Source organism: Equus asinus, chromosome 25 (genome assembly GCF_041296235.1).
Source record: "Equus asinus isolate D_3611 breed Donkey chromosome 25, EquAss-T2T_v2, whole genome shotgun sequence".
In the NCBI taxonomy this organism is placed as follows: Eukaryota; Metazoa; Chordata; class Mammalia; order Perissodactyla; family Equidae; genus Equus; species Equus asinus.
In genome coordinates this window covers 42325238-42339545 of record NC_091814.1, presented here as the reverse complement: position 1 = coordinate 42339545, position 14308 = coordinate 42325238, and the positions used below count along the sequence as shown (strand labels likewise).

The following is a 14308-nucleotide window of genomic DNA, read 5'->3' as shown; positions in this document are numbered from 1 at the left end:
AAGGATAGACAGCTAGCTTTAACTATATTTACCCTTTCTCCCTTATACACACACAAAGATCAAACAGAAGGGTTCTGAGGTGAAAGAACATAATGCACAACGCGAAATGCATAAACCACACACATTAAATAAATCAGACTGTTTCAAAAAAACACAATCTATATTTACAAAAGAAAAAACCTTATTATCATTAATCATTAATAAATTATGCTTAGTGAAGTCTGCAAAGAATACATGACTTAGATGTTAGTGAATAAATATCCATTATATTCTGTTTTGGACTTTGAGTAATCATAATACTGCCTGAACAAGGAAGGTCTATATTACTGTTATCCTTATTCCTGACTGCAAGAACTGTATATTTTTCATTTTTGTATTTCAAGTTCCTAGCAGAGTGCCAGGCATATAGCAGATGTTTAGGAAATACGGTACTGAACTCATTATTTCTCATAAACATTCTTCTTAATTAAGATTGTCAATTGTACATTATGAAATTATAACCTAAGTTGTAATGGCTTTTCGAGAGCATATGAACTTTACCTATTACAATGTGTTTTCATTTGTATTTTTACAGTTCTCCTTCCCACCAAATACTAAAAATTAACTCTAATAATCATGGTCTACTGTAAGCTCATGATCTCATATTGGTATAATTTATGGACGTATTTTAATCTAGTTCTGTTTGTTTAGGTGAATGCAGTCTATTTAGATAGAATACATGAAGATACGACCATAAAAAACCTAGCCCAAGATTATCAAGCTAGCTGTTGTGGAAGCAGCACTGACTTGGATTCAAAAGGCCTTGCCTTGGTTTCAGTCCCAGCTCCACAGTTTGTCAATTGTTTTGGTTTTAAGGACATCACTTAACTTTTCTGAAACAATTTTCTCATTTGTTAAATGAGCTTAATACCTTAAATTTACAATGTTGTTTTAGAATTCCTTCATTAAACAACTAAATTTTATGTGTCTCACAATTATGCTTGATACCCATGAGTCTTAAGATAGAAAAGAGAATCCCTTTCCTTAGGAAGCCTAGTGTTATGTCAGGGAGATTAAGACAATAATAACATAAGATGGAAAGTGTTAGATGTTCTAAGCAAAGGAACAAATGATTACTTTTAAATGAGAGCATTAGGGAAGACTTTATGGAAGAAATGGCGTTTATGCTGGACGTTGATGGAATGAAAGCATTCCAAGAGAAGGAAACAGTTGAGCAGAGATTTAGTTGAATAGGTAGAGGATGGGGCATAGGAGGAGGGAGTGGATTATGAAGGAGAGAAGTGATAAATGCACCTAGGGTGAAGGAGAGTCTTAGATGATAAGAGTGAAAAGATAGCTTGAGATCAGTTCATAGAGATCATCTAAGAACTCTCAGTAAAACATGCTTATAGTCCTGAAGCACTGCACCAATGTCGAGTATACGGTCTATGTGATGGGAGTTGTTTCTTTCTGTGGGAAAAACTAGTTGTTTGTGTGTGGAATTTTTTCTTTTATTTCCAAGATGAGCGTGGTAATAGCATCATCATCATCATTAAAATAAGGAAAAGAAAACTTCATTCTTTTTATGTGAATGAATTGAAAAGTTTTTTAAAATTCAAGGACAAGTTGAGGTTTTTTTCTTTTGTGAATATAGACTATGTTTTTTTTGAAACAGTCTGATTTATTTAATGTGTGTGGTTTATGCATTTAGTGTTGTGCATTATGTTCTTTCATCTCAGCACCCTTCTTTGTTTGATCTTTGTGTGTGTACAGGGGAGAAAAGGTAAATATAGTTAAAGCCAGCTGTCTATCCTTATTTATCTCCCAGAGGGTGCTTAAAAGATAACGGTGTGGAGAGTTGAGAGAGAAACACAGCAGTAGTAATGCATGTACAAGCATGATTCTTTTTTACAAACATTCACATAAAAAAAAAATAATGTGCATAATTGCTGTAGTTTCTCAAGGGGACGTGACCTGGTGTTTAATAATTTGTCTGAAAATCACATATTCCAGACATTTAGTTTCATGAAGGTGAAAAGTTGCCTGTTTAGATTTTTTTAAATTTGTTCTCTTATAGAGTCCTAGTAACTTTTACTTAATTTGATACAGTAACAGTATACCACATTTCACTTTTTGGTTTGACAAAGATAAGAGTGTGACCATTTAAAGTAAATATAGGGGTGTGAAATAGCAGGTACTCATACACTAGTAGTAAGAGTTGGTTATTGCAGTCTCTTTAGAGAAAAATTGGGCAATATATGAAAAATTTTTTAATACAGTCACTTTGATCAAGCAATTTTATTTCTAGAAATTTATCCCACAAACAGTTGTATGTGGGTGCAAAGACACATATGAAAGGAGGAGGGTATTCATTGCCACGTTGTTTATGATAGCAAAATCCTAGAAACCATTCAAATGTCCATCAGTTGGGAACTAAGTAAATAAATATTACTTTTATACAATGGAATACCATGAAGATTTTAAAATGAATGAGTGAAAATGGGTACAACACTGGAGAACCGTTTGGTAATATCTACCAAAACTGAACATATACTGTGCTGGGTTGTTTCTGCTCTTTGGCTAATGTGAATTTTGCTGCTATGAACATGTGTGTGCATGGCTTTGTACCTCTTTTCAGTTCTTCTGGATATATACCTAGGAGTGGAATTGCTCAGTTATAATTCTATGTTTAACTTTCTGAGGTACCACCAATTGTTTTCTACAGAGGCTGCACCATTTTCTCTTCCTGTGAGCAATTTCTACGGGTTCCATTTTCTCCACATCCTCACCAACACTTGTGATTTTCCTTTTTGTTCTAATTATAGCCTTCTTAGTGGGTATGAAGTGGTATCTTGTTATGGTTTTGATTTGCATTTCCCTAATGACTAATGATATTGAACATCTTTTCATGTGCTTGTTGGCTGTTTCTGTGTTTTCTTTGGAAAAATGTCTATCCAAGTCCTTTGCCCAGTTTTTTCTTTTTTTTGAGGAAGATTAGCCCTGAGCTAACATCTGCTGCCACTCCTCTTTTTTTTTGTTCTTGAAGACTGGCCCTGAACTAACATCCATGCCCATCTTCCTCTACTTTATATGTGGGACACCTGCCACAGCTTATGGTGCCATGTCCACACCCAGGATCTGAACTGGCTAACCCTGGGCTGCTGAAGTGGAACATGCGCACTTAACCACTGCACCACTGGGCCAGCCCCCTTTGCACAGTTTTTAATTGAGCTGTTTTATTGTTAAGTTACAAGAGTTCTTTATATAGTCTAGATAGGAGACCCTTATAAGATATAGGATTTGCAAATATTTTCTCCCATTCTATAGATTGTCTTTTCGTTTCTTGATAATGTCCTTTGACGCACTAAAGTTTTTAATTTTGACGAAGTCCACTGAATCTATTTTTTTCTTTTGTTACTCATGTTTTGGTGTCATGTCTAAGAATCCATTGCCAAATCCAAGATCATGAAAAAAGAGTTTTATAATTTTAGCTCTTATATTTAGGTCATTGATGCGTTTTGAACTAATTTTTTTGTATGGTATGAGGTAGGGGGTTCAATTTCATCCTTTTGCATTTGGCTATCCAGTTGTCCCAGAACCATTTGTTGAAGAGAATATTCTTTTCCATTGAATAGTCTTGGCCCTCTTGTTGAAAATCGACGAGCCATAGATGTATACAGTTATTTCTGAACTCTCAATTCTGTTCCATTTTGTCTACGTGTCTATTTTTATGCCAGCACCACACTGTTTTGTTGTAAATTTTGAAACCGTGAAATGTGAGTCCTCTAACTTTGTATCTTCTTTTTCAAAATGTTTTGTCTATCTGAGGCCTCTTGTAATCCACATGAATTTGAGGATCAGCTTTCTATTTCTATTAAAAAAGACCGTTGGAATTTTTCTGTGGGTTGTATTAAATCTGAAGAACACTTTGAGAAGTATTGCCATCTTAACGATATCAAGTCTTCTAATCCATAAACACAGGATTTCTTTCAGCAATGTTTTGTAGTTTTCAATGTACACGTCCATCACCTCCTTGGTTAAATTTATTCCTAGATGTAGTATTCTTTTGAGTGCTGTTGTAATTAGAATTTTTTTCTTAATTTCATTTCAGGTTGTTCATTGCTAGTATATACAAAGACAACTGAATTTTGTATGTTGATCTTGTATACTCTGCAACTTTGCTGACTTTATTAGCTCTACGAGTTTTTTGAGCATTCTTTGGGATTTCTATTTATGATTTTTGTTTCCTGACTATTGTAATGTATCAGTGGTCTTTCCTTAGGAATCAGGATGTAAAACTATATATAGTTTTTTGTTTATAACCTCCTAATTAATCTTCTTGCTACTTTACTTGTTACCTTGTAGTCTATTCTTCACATAACAGCTAGAGTAGCCCTTTAAAGTTATTAATCTGGTAATTTCACTTAAGTACGAAAACTTTCATTGGCTTTATACATTTATGCAAAACTAATGGAATAATGGACTAACATGCTAAAAGTAAAATTTTAGGAAATTTGTTCTGGTGGAAATCTGCAGAGTGAAATGAATGGGGAAAGAAACTGCAGGCAATTTTATCAGGCTCTTGAGATAATCTAGGTTTAGATTTTATTTATGAAAAATTCCTATGCCAGGGCTCTATTATTGAGAATAAAGAGAAAAGACAGTTAAAGGAGACATTATGAATTTTCTGACTAACCAATCAATTAATATTCTTTCAGCTATATTTAAACTTGAAACAGATAGAAGTATATGGCCCTTGATAAGAATCTATCGGGGTGGCTTTCTTCTGATTGAATTCCTTTTTCTACTGGGCATCAACACATATGGTTGGAGACAGGCTGGAGTAAATCATGTGCTCATCTTTGAACTTAATCCAAGAAGCAATTTGTCTCATCAACATCTCTTTGAGGTAATCAAAGCAAGACATAAAGTCCCACAAGTATAGTTTGCATTACCTGTATAGCTGGTTTAGTAAGTATTAAAATCCATCTTCTACTTGAAGAGCATTGAGTCAATAAGTAAACATTTTTCTTAGCTTTGTTTAATAAATTGAAGATATTTCTGAGTAATGGTAAAGATAAAAATAACAATTTTCTCTGTCTTTCCCGTCCTTTATCAGATCGCTGGATTCCTTGGGATATTGTGGTGCCTGAGCCTTCTGGCATGCTTCTTTGCTCCAGTTAGTGTCATACCCACATATGTGTATCCACTTGTCCTTTATGGATTTATGGTTTTCTTTCTTATCAATCCCACCAAAACTTTCTATTATAAATCCCGGTTTTGGCTGCTTAAACTGCTGGTAAGTCCAGAAACTTGTGTACCGTTTTTAGAGTGGTATATTGATCATTGGCTTCCTCTAGGATGAAATCAACACTGCTATATTATACAGCTTCAGAAGGCATGGTTCACATTGTAGTCGATGTGATGTCCCAGTTCCAGGGGCAAAGAACATAGCGTGACTGTACCCCTGACAATGCACAATGCAATGGTCCTGGGAAGAGCACTCATGCATTTTTTCCTCCTAAAATGGAGTATAAAGTGTCCAGGTGTTGAAATGATTTTGCAAGTTAATAATAATTAGTTCATGATTAATTTAATTGCTTCATTATTTAATCAGCTGTGATAACATATAATTTGTTTCCTTTTTTTAAAAGTGGTAAAACTATTATTTTCCTGTTATATTAGTGTAAGTAGTCAACCAAACATTTTTATGTAACGAAAGATTGGTTCTCTAAAAGCGGTAGGAATATCTTGCCAGATCACCAAGTTTAGTTTGAGAAACCGACTTTGATTCTTGTTTATAATAAATTCTGTGTCTTCTTCCACTTGACATATTTCTTTGTGCTGTTGTTGAGGAAGATTGGCCCTGAGCTAACATCCATGCCAGTCTTCCTCTATTTTTTAGTATGTGGGCCGTCAGCACACCATGGCCACTAAAAGAGCTGTATAGGTCCGCACCCTGGAACCAAACCTGGGCTGCCAAAGTGGAGCATGCTGAACTTAACCACTAGGCAACCCTGGGCTGGCCCCCATTTTACCTATTTCCTAATGCTCTCAAAGTCATGCAGTCTCAGCATTATGATAGAGAATTTCTTTCGAGAACGGTAGCTGTATTTTTTGTGATATTGTAAAGATAGCTCTGAGAAGGGACTTCTGCTTACTCCTATATAAAACCAGCTCTATTTTGAAAATCAATTGTGAATGTTTCATATAATTGTTTCCTAAATTATGAATAACAATACAGTGAAAATTAGTAATTAAATTGACCAATCTCTACACAAACTTTCAAAATTCCTATATTTGCTTCACTTGTTTATCATCTCATATAGAGTATACCACTTTGAAAACTGTAGTTTTTATTTTTTTTCCTTTTGTATGCCCCTTAGGGTTAGCAGATTTTTTTTTTTGTTCTTAACAATACACTCCCTATATATAGCATTAACTAAATTTTTTAAATCTGAAAACATAAAATATGGCTTTCCTATTAAAAACTGTGTAATAAGCACTCAACAAGTAAAAAGCAACCTATGTTCCCATATAGATAAGTATTTATAGCAATCAGGAAAAGAAAATGGCCAAATCTCCTTGATTGACTTTTTTTCCAAAGTTGATTGTTATTCGTTTCTATTTCTTATTTCTCCCCGTAGGATTTTTGTCACAAATTGAGAATCTTCCTCTTTTCCTCCAATTTAATTAAATATAAATAAATAAATAAGCAAATCATTTCCTTTAAGTGCAGCTCCTCTGGGCCTGACTTTGGGTTTGAATTTTCTGAGTGTGGAATTTAGATGTACAAGAATATTTTGATAAGTTATAAGCATACCATCATCTTTAATATGTTCCGTCATCTTCTAGAAAACATGCTTTTACAGGAGCTTTTTCAAGACAGAAGAAAAGTTTGAGCCTTTTTTTCTCTCTTGAGATTTATACTAAAAATAAATCATTTCCATTTAGTATGACGATATTGGATTACCTTTCTTATTTTGAGATTGTCATTTTGTCACTAGATTTTGTGGAGCTTTTAAACAGTTATTTGCATTAAAATTGTAGTATTCCTCTGGTTACAAAGAAGTACCTTTAAGGTTATAAAGATCTATTGTTTCCTGACTCAATTATTGTGAAATCTCTATAAAGTTCTTTTGAAATGAGGTTTGAAAGTCTCAGAAAACTCAGGTGTTAATATGATTGCATTATTGCAAAAACAGGATAATACAGTTGTGTTCATTGTGTGCTAAGTGAGCATTTCCCCTGTGCATCCTTCTTTATGTAAATAGTAAACTATGATTCATGCATGACCAGTTACTCTTATTAGCAAAACGTTTCCCTATTGAGTAGATGTTTATCTATGCATCTGCCGTGTGTTAATAAGTGAGGACTTGTTAATGGAATAGGTAGGCAATGATGATAGAATAAGGAATACTAGAATAATAAAATGTACTATCAGAAGCAGTGAAATACAGAGAGAAGCACTGTGGTTTGTTAAATTTTCCTAGTAATTGTAAACAGGAAAAATGTTATATATAGATCATTTTAATATTAATTGATTTGTCTTATTTTAATTCAAAACTCACTGAAAAAACTTACCCTTAGACTTATTTTTAGTGAGCTAAGAAGAATGTTTCACCCTGTTTGTGTTTCTCTGATAGAGCTTTTTTTTGTTTATTGAGTTCATAATAATTTACATCAATGTGAGATTCCAGGTGTACATTATTTCTTGACTGTCACCACGTAAGTGCTCCCCTTCACCCACTGTGCCCACCCCCGACCCCCCTTCCCCTGGTAACCACTGAATTGTTTTCTTTGTTCATATTCCACATATGAGTAAAATCATCTGGTGTTTGTCTTTCTCAGTCTGGCTTATTTTGCTTAGCATAATTCCCTCCAGGTCCTTCCATGTTGTTGCAAATGGGATAAATTTGTCCTTTTTTATGACTGAGTAGTATTCCATTGTAGATATATACCACATCTTCTTTATCCAATCATCAGTTGCTGGGCACTTGGATTGTTTCCATGTCTTGGCTGTGGTGAATAGTGCTGCAGTGAACATAGGGGTGCATATGTTACTTTGGATGGTTGATTTCAAGTTGTTTGGGTAGATACCCAGTAGTGGGATAGCTGGGTCATACAGTAGTTCTATTTTTAGTTTTCTGAGGAATCTCCATACTGTTTTCCATAGTGGCTGCACCAGTTTGAATTCCCACCAGCAGCGTGTGAGGGTTCCCTTCTCTCCACACCCTCTCCAACATTTGTTATTTTTAGTCTTAGTGATGATAGCCACTTTAACAGGTATAAGGTGGTATCTTAGTGTAGTTTTGATTTGCATTTCCCTACTGATTAGTGATGTTGAACATCTTTTCATGTGTTTATGGGCCATCTGTATATCTTTTTTGGAAAAATGTCAGTTCATATCCTCTGCCCATTTTTTGATTGGGCTGTTTGTTTTTTTATTGTTCAGTTGTATGAGTTCCTTATATATTATGGAGATTAACTCCTTGTCAGATATATGATTTGCAAATATTTTCTCCCAGTTGGTGGGTTGTCTCTTTGTTTTGATCCTAGTTTCTTTTGCCTTGCAGAAGCTCTTTAGTCTGATAGAGCTTTTTTTAAAACCTCATCCTAAAGTGAAACTACGTTTCCTTCTTTCTTTCTTTTTTTTGGTGAGGAGGATTGTCCCGGAGCTAAGATCTGTCACCAATCTTTCTCTTTTTGCTTGAGGAAGATTGTCCCTGAGCTAACATCTATGCCAATCCTCCTCTATTTTTTTGTATATGGGACGCTGCCACAGCGTGGCTTGATGAGTAGTGTGTAGGTCCTCTCCCGGGATCCAAACCTGCAAACCCTAGGCTGCCAAAGCAGAGCACACGAACTTAACCACTACACTACCAGGCTGGCCCCTACTTCTTTCTTTTTTTATTTTGCTTTTTAGTGGGAAAAGAACATATGGCACTTGGCTGTAGTGGTAGGCACTGGGTGCCATTTATATCCATATTTAATTTGAATCTGTGGAAGTGATACGCACTATTCCCTTCCTCCCAAAAAAAACTAAAAAAATTTTTATAAGAGATTAGTTTATTTTGATATGCATATTGTATGTCAAATTAGTACAGTTTATTTATGTTCATTAGGTTATATATCCTCTCCCTGGATCTGTATCTGCCCTAGTCAGAAATCCAGTTAGGAAGTGTAAACAGTGCCTCAGATTTTCTAAACAAAAATATCAATTTATTCTTATAGAAGACTACTTAAAGTTTTTAAATTAGAATTCTTTGCTATATAATTTGGAAATCGGTTTTTCCAATATTTTCTTTATTGTATAGTAGCATTTTTACACACATCTCTACTATAAGAATAGATTAGAGAGATGTTTTCATTTAATAATGCACTGTTCTGGACATTTTATATGTATTAATTTTTTTAATCCTTTTAATAACCCATGAGGTTGGCTATTAATCTACATTTTATAAATGAAGAAACCTGGGTTAGAAGTTAAATAAGGTTATACAGCCAGTATGTAATGGAGATGCGATATTAGCCCAGGCAGTCTGGCACCATAGTTTGCGCCCTTAAACACTAACATTTAACAGTTAGACCTGTCAGTCACTTTATCTAAGATATTTAACTTTTATCTAGTGGATCCAACTAATGGAATATAAAAAATCACATTTGGAAAGAATGTAATTATTTACAAGCTTCTCAAAAGTAGAAATTAAAACTTGGTCTCCTTAACTGTTTATATCTGCATTAACTTAGAAGATGATGTTAGTGTATATTCTTTGTAATAACTTATTGGTGACTTTTTTGTGTATGTAGGTAAAACATCCGATAGCCATAATGTCTCTAGCTTTCTTAATACTGTTACTCGATGAATTATTACCATTTTAGTCAAAATCAAAAAAGGTAAAAAGTGAAAGGCCTCAGCCAGAATAAGAAAGGGAGAAGGAGAATTCCCACACGAACAAGAAAGTTCAGATAAATCTGAGATGAAGTTGACTATGTGTAAATGCCAGGGAGTTAGGTATAATCTGTTTATTTCCTCTCCCCTCACCCTACCTCTGACCAAGCTACTAGCTCCCTTCTTTGTATTTCCCGGGCATTTTGTATGTATAGTTGTAATAGAACTTACTACGTAGTACTATCGTTATTTCTTTAGATATTTATTTGCCCAACCAAACTGTGGGTCTTTGAGGGTTTTGAGAGTAGAGATTGTTTTATTAATCTTTGTACCTCCACAATGCTTGACATATAGTAAATACTTAATGTCTTTGTTAAATGCATGAATAACTATAATTATCTTCTTTCCTTCATTAGTTGTATTATACCAACATTTACTACTCCCTCTTTTCTTCCTTTGTTCATCTTCTCTCTTCTGTAAATTTTCCCTTCCCTCCAGTTTTTATTTTTATGCCATTCCCGTCCTTTTCCAGTCCCATCCCTCCAATTCTTTGTTTCTTATTTAATGCATTCTCCTCTTCTTCTGCTCTTATGGAAATATTCTGTATTAGCTAGGTTTTGAGGCTGGTTGTGGCAGATTGTGAGGCTAATAGCAGTCTGTCTCACATCAGTTAGAAAGAAGAAATTTGCCCTAGGCTACCAGTTTCACAGAAGTCCATGACTAGAAATTGAGTTAGACTTCCTGATCCTTTGGTGTTTTATCCTAAACTATCCTTTTGTTTGTGTCTGTTTGAATCCTTTAAGTCCATTCTGCACCCTAGAGTATCTTAAAATACAATATAAACTGGCACCAAAACCTCTTTGTGCATAGATGACTAACATCTCAACCCCTAACCCTCTACCCGCAAAAGCCATATCTGGAGCTTATGGTTGCGAACGGTATAGCTTGTGTCTCTGGCTTATTGCACAACTTATTGAAGAATAAGAGAGTGACCAAGAGACCAAGCCATGGACTCAAAATATATCAGCTCTAGAAAATAATGTCTCAAAGCCTCCATTGTGTCCTATACAAACCTGGTCTGACTTCCAAAGCTCCAAAGTAATATCTGTCATAGATAGTTGACACCCAGAATTGATTTGTAATATAGCCGTTTAGCTGCCTGAAATAATAAAAGGAAATATTTAGAGAAAGGGTAGAAAGAACCAGCCAAGCCTGAGAGTAGATAGCTATAGACTCCCAGGCTGAATGTGTCTATGAAGTGAATATAGCTAGACGGCAAGAGAGCTACAGGTTTAGACTCATTTTCTCAGAACTGCTGCTTTGTCAGAATGCCTTGTTTTAAGAGTCTGTTTTTGCCTGTATAAGGTAGAAAGGGTCTGACAGGATGAGGACTAAAGCTGCCTTCATCCCGTCTTTACTTCAGTCAAGGCCTCTCAAGGCATTCTGTACAATTTGAGTCTATTTCTGGTGATTTGCATTAGTATCCAATCCTTCCTCTCTCTGCAATGCCAGGATTTCCTTTTGCAGTGGTAAACAGACCTCCACAGATAGGTCAGAATGAGTTTGTTGTAGGTCTTCTGTAAAATGGTGATATGAATAGTACCCAGCTTATAGAATTGTTGTAGTTAATGGATTATGAGAAAGGCATTATGGGAAAAATACACATCATGCATTAGTACTCGATACATTTAGCCTAAATTCATTTATCATTGTTTTCATAACAGTGGGATGTGGGTTGATTTTTGTGGCATAATTTTAAGACAAATACAATGATCACCATGGCATTAGTGAAATGAAAGTGACTTTGGTTAGAGAATAAGTCGTGCTTCAGGTGATGTACCATCCTTCCTTTTCTATCCTTTGTAGACAGGAAGAGCTTTGTATTCATTAGCTAAGCTCCTATCCCAGCTAAGGTGGGCGAACATTTCAGAAATTGTTATGGCAATTGGTCTTTAGCAAAATTTACCCTAGAGCCTAACGCTAGCTGTCCTCTCAGTGCTTCTACTTTCTGCCACTTTCTGCTTTTCCACTGCAACTCTTCCCGCCTCTCCGCTTTCTAACTGTAGCTGTTCCTGCCCTTTTCCTCCTTTTAGTTTCTTTCTTAGTTATCCATTCAACTCATTCCCTTCACTTCTAATTCTCAACCTAGCCACTGTTGCCAGGTTCCTGTATGATTGGTTCATTGATTTTCATTTTATCAGATAAAGTAATCATGGTGCATGGTCGGACATGAAATAGAGAAATTTAATATGAATTGTTTCTATGTTTTCTGATTTTTTTCTTTCTCCCAGTTTCGAGTATTTACGGCCCCCTTCCATAAGGTAGGCTTTGCTGATTTCTGGCTGGCCGATCAGCTGAACAGCCTGTCAGTGATACTGATGGACCTGGAATATATGATCTGCTTCTACAGTTTTGAGCTCAAATGGGATGAAAGTGAGGGCCTGTTGCCAAATGATTCAGAAGGTAGGGTATGAATGTGAATCCACACTACTAAACTGCCAATGTAAACCAAGAAATATTGGGAATGATAACTGCAAAATTTAAGATCATGGTGAAAACTCATCCAATAATATTATAAAATTAATTAAATGTACTTGGCACTTTTTTAGCAATCTCTTTATCTGGTATAATTTGGCTCTTAAATTGTGTGTTAGGATTTTAGCCATCCATTTGCCAAGAGATTTACAACTTTATACTTAAAGAATTCTAAAACTAAAAAAAAAGTTCTAGTGCATTGGTAGTTATATCACAAATGCTTTATTGCCAACAACTGCCATCGTAGGACTGCTTTACAGTGATCAGAAACACTGATTATTCAGTTAGGTCAAGTGCTTTGAGAAAGACATTATAGATTGTTTTTCAGTTCTTATTAGGGACCTTGTTTTTCTTCTGGCTGTTTTTCCCACTCTTAGTTTATGCCAGGAGTTCAAGTTATTAAGGAATTTTCCCTTAATGACAAAGACCAAATTTAGACAAATTATGTAACATCTGATTAACAGAAGTTGATGAAGTCAGTGCCAACACATTTTCATTGATTGCCAGCAGATCACAACTCTGTTGTAGGTTGATCCACTATTATACAGTCCCAGAATTTGAAGAAAAATTGATTTACCAACTCCATTCTCTCATTTAAAAATACACGCTCCACTCTTTTTTTTTCTTTTTTCTTTTTGTAAGGAAGATTGGCCCTGAGTAACATCTGTTGCCAGTCTTTCTCTTTTTGCTTGAGGAAAATTGTCACTGAGCTAACATCTATGTCAATCTTCCTCTATTTTATGTGGAATGCTGCCACAGCATGGCTTGACGAGCAGTGCTAGGTCCACACCCAAGATCTGAACCTGCAAACCGTGGGCTGTCAAAGCAGAGCACACAAACTTAACCACTGCGCCACCAGACCAGCCCCTTCACTCTCTTTTTAAAAAGAAAGAGGAGCAAAAGAGCATGAACAACCTATAGTGATATATTATAGTGGTTTGGAGTTAATGAAATTGACTGGAGTCACCATTGTATTTGTAGGTTTTCCAAATGTTTCAAATGACAGAGCTAACCAGGGTTTTTTTCCCCTTTGATTAGAATACTGGTGTTCTAATTTTCTTAGAGTTTCACCACACTTCAAAGAAAAGTGATTCTAGGACAGTCAGAAATCTGAGAGGGCACATTTTCCTACTAGGTCCCCCCTCTGTATTTTACCTTCTCTCTTTGGCTTACCTACCCCTAAAATGTTTGAGAATATATTAGTTGCAAAGAAGCATGATTCTGAAACCCAGGCTCCTTGCTTTTATGGACTTGCTAGTAGTTACCATATGTGACTAAATGATGTGAACAAATTATTTTTTTAAATTGTAACTTTTTCTTCTTTGAAATCTTCACAGAACCAGAAATTTGCCACAAATATTCATATGGTGTGCGGGCCATTGTTCAGTGCATTCCTGCTTGGCTTCGCTTCATCCAGTGCCTGCGCCGATACCGAGACACAAAAAGGGCCTTTCCTCATTTAGTTAATGCTGGCAAATACTCCACAACTTTCTTCACGGTGACGTTTGCAGCCCTTTACAGCACTCATAAAGGTATTCTGTGATTGACTGTGAAGAGACTTTTCAAAACCTGGGTTTTTACTTCTTGAATCTGTTTCTTACTCTGGTTGCTTTTCTATTTTTTCTGCTCTTTTTACCCGCTGAAGTTCCAGTCCCCTCAGTGATACTAGTTTGTTCTTGAACACACTTTTAGTCTTGTTCCAGTATTTACTAATAAGTACCATTAAAAAGAATCAAAGTTGTCCAGAATAGCAAGAATTTGTAGTAATGTTTGAAATCCTGAATTATGTTTAATGGGCTCAATCTGTGGACACCTTGGGTTTTCATTTGGTTTTTTTAGACTTCTTGTTCACTAATGAGGTTGGGAAATGCTAGGTGAAAAAGATTCCCTCTGGCAATCATG

The 14308-nt window shown here is 35.5% G+C and overlaps 1 protein-coding gene across 1 annotated transcript in view; it reads left to right on the top strand.

Moving 5' to 3' along the window:
* The window catches only part of XPR1 (xenotropic and polytropic retrovirus receptor 1), a 203463-nt gene that overhangs the window by 146983 nt on the left and 42172 nt on the right, over positions 1-14308 (top strand). Inside the window, exons 8-11 of the mRNA XM_044757779.2 lie at positions 4698-4888; positions 5099-5278; positions 12163-12334; positions 13744-13938. Coding sequence (XP_044613714.1) covers positions 4698-4888; positions 5099-5278; positions 12163-12334; positions 13744-13938 — 738 coding nt within the window. The remainder of the gene's footprint in view (positions 1-4697; positions 4889-5098; positions 5279-12162; positions 12335-13743; positions 13939-14308) is intronic.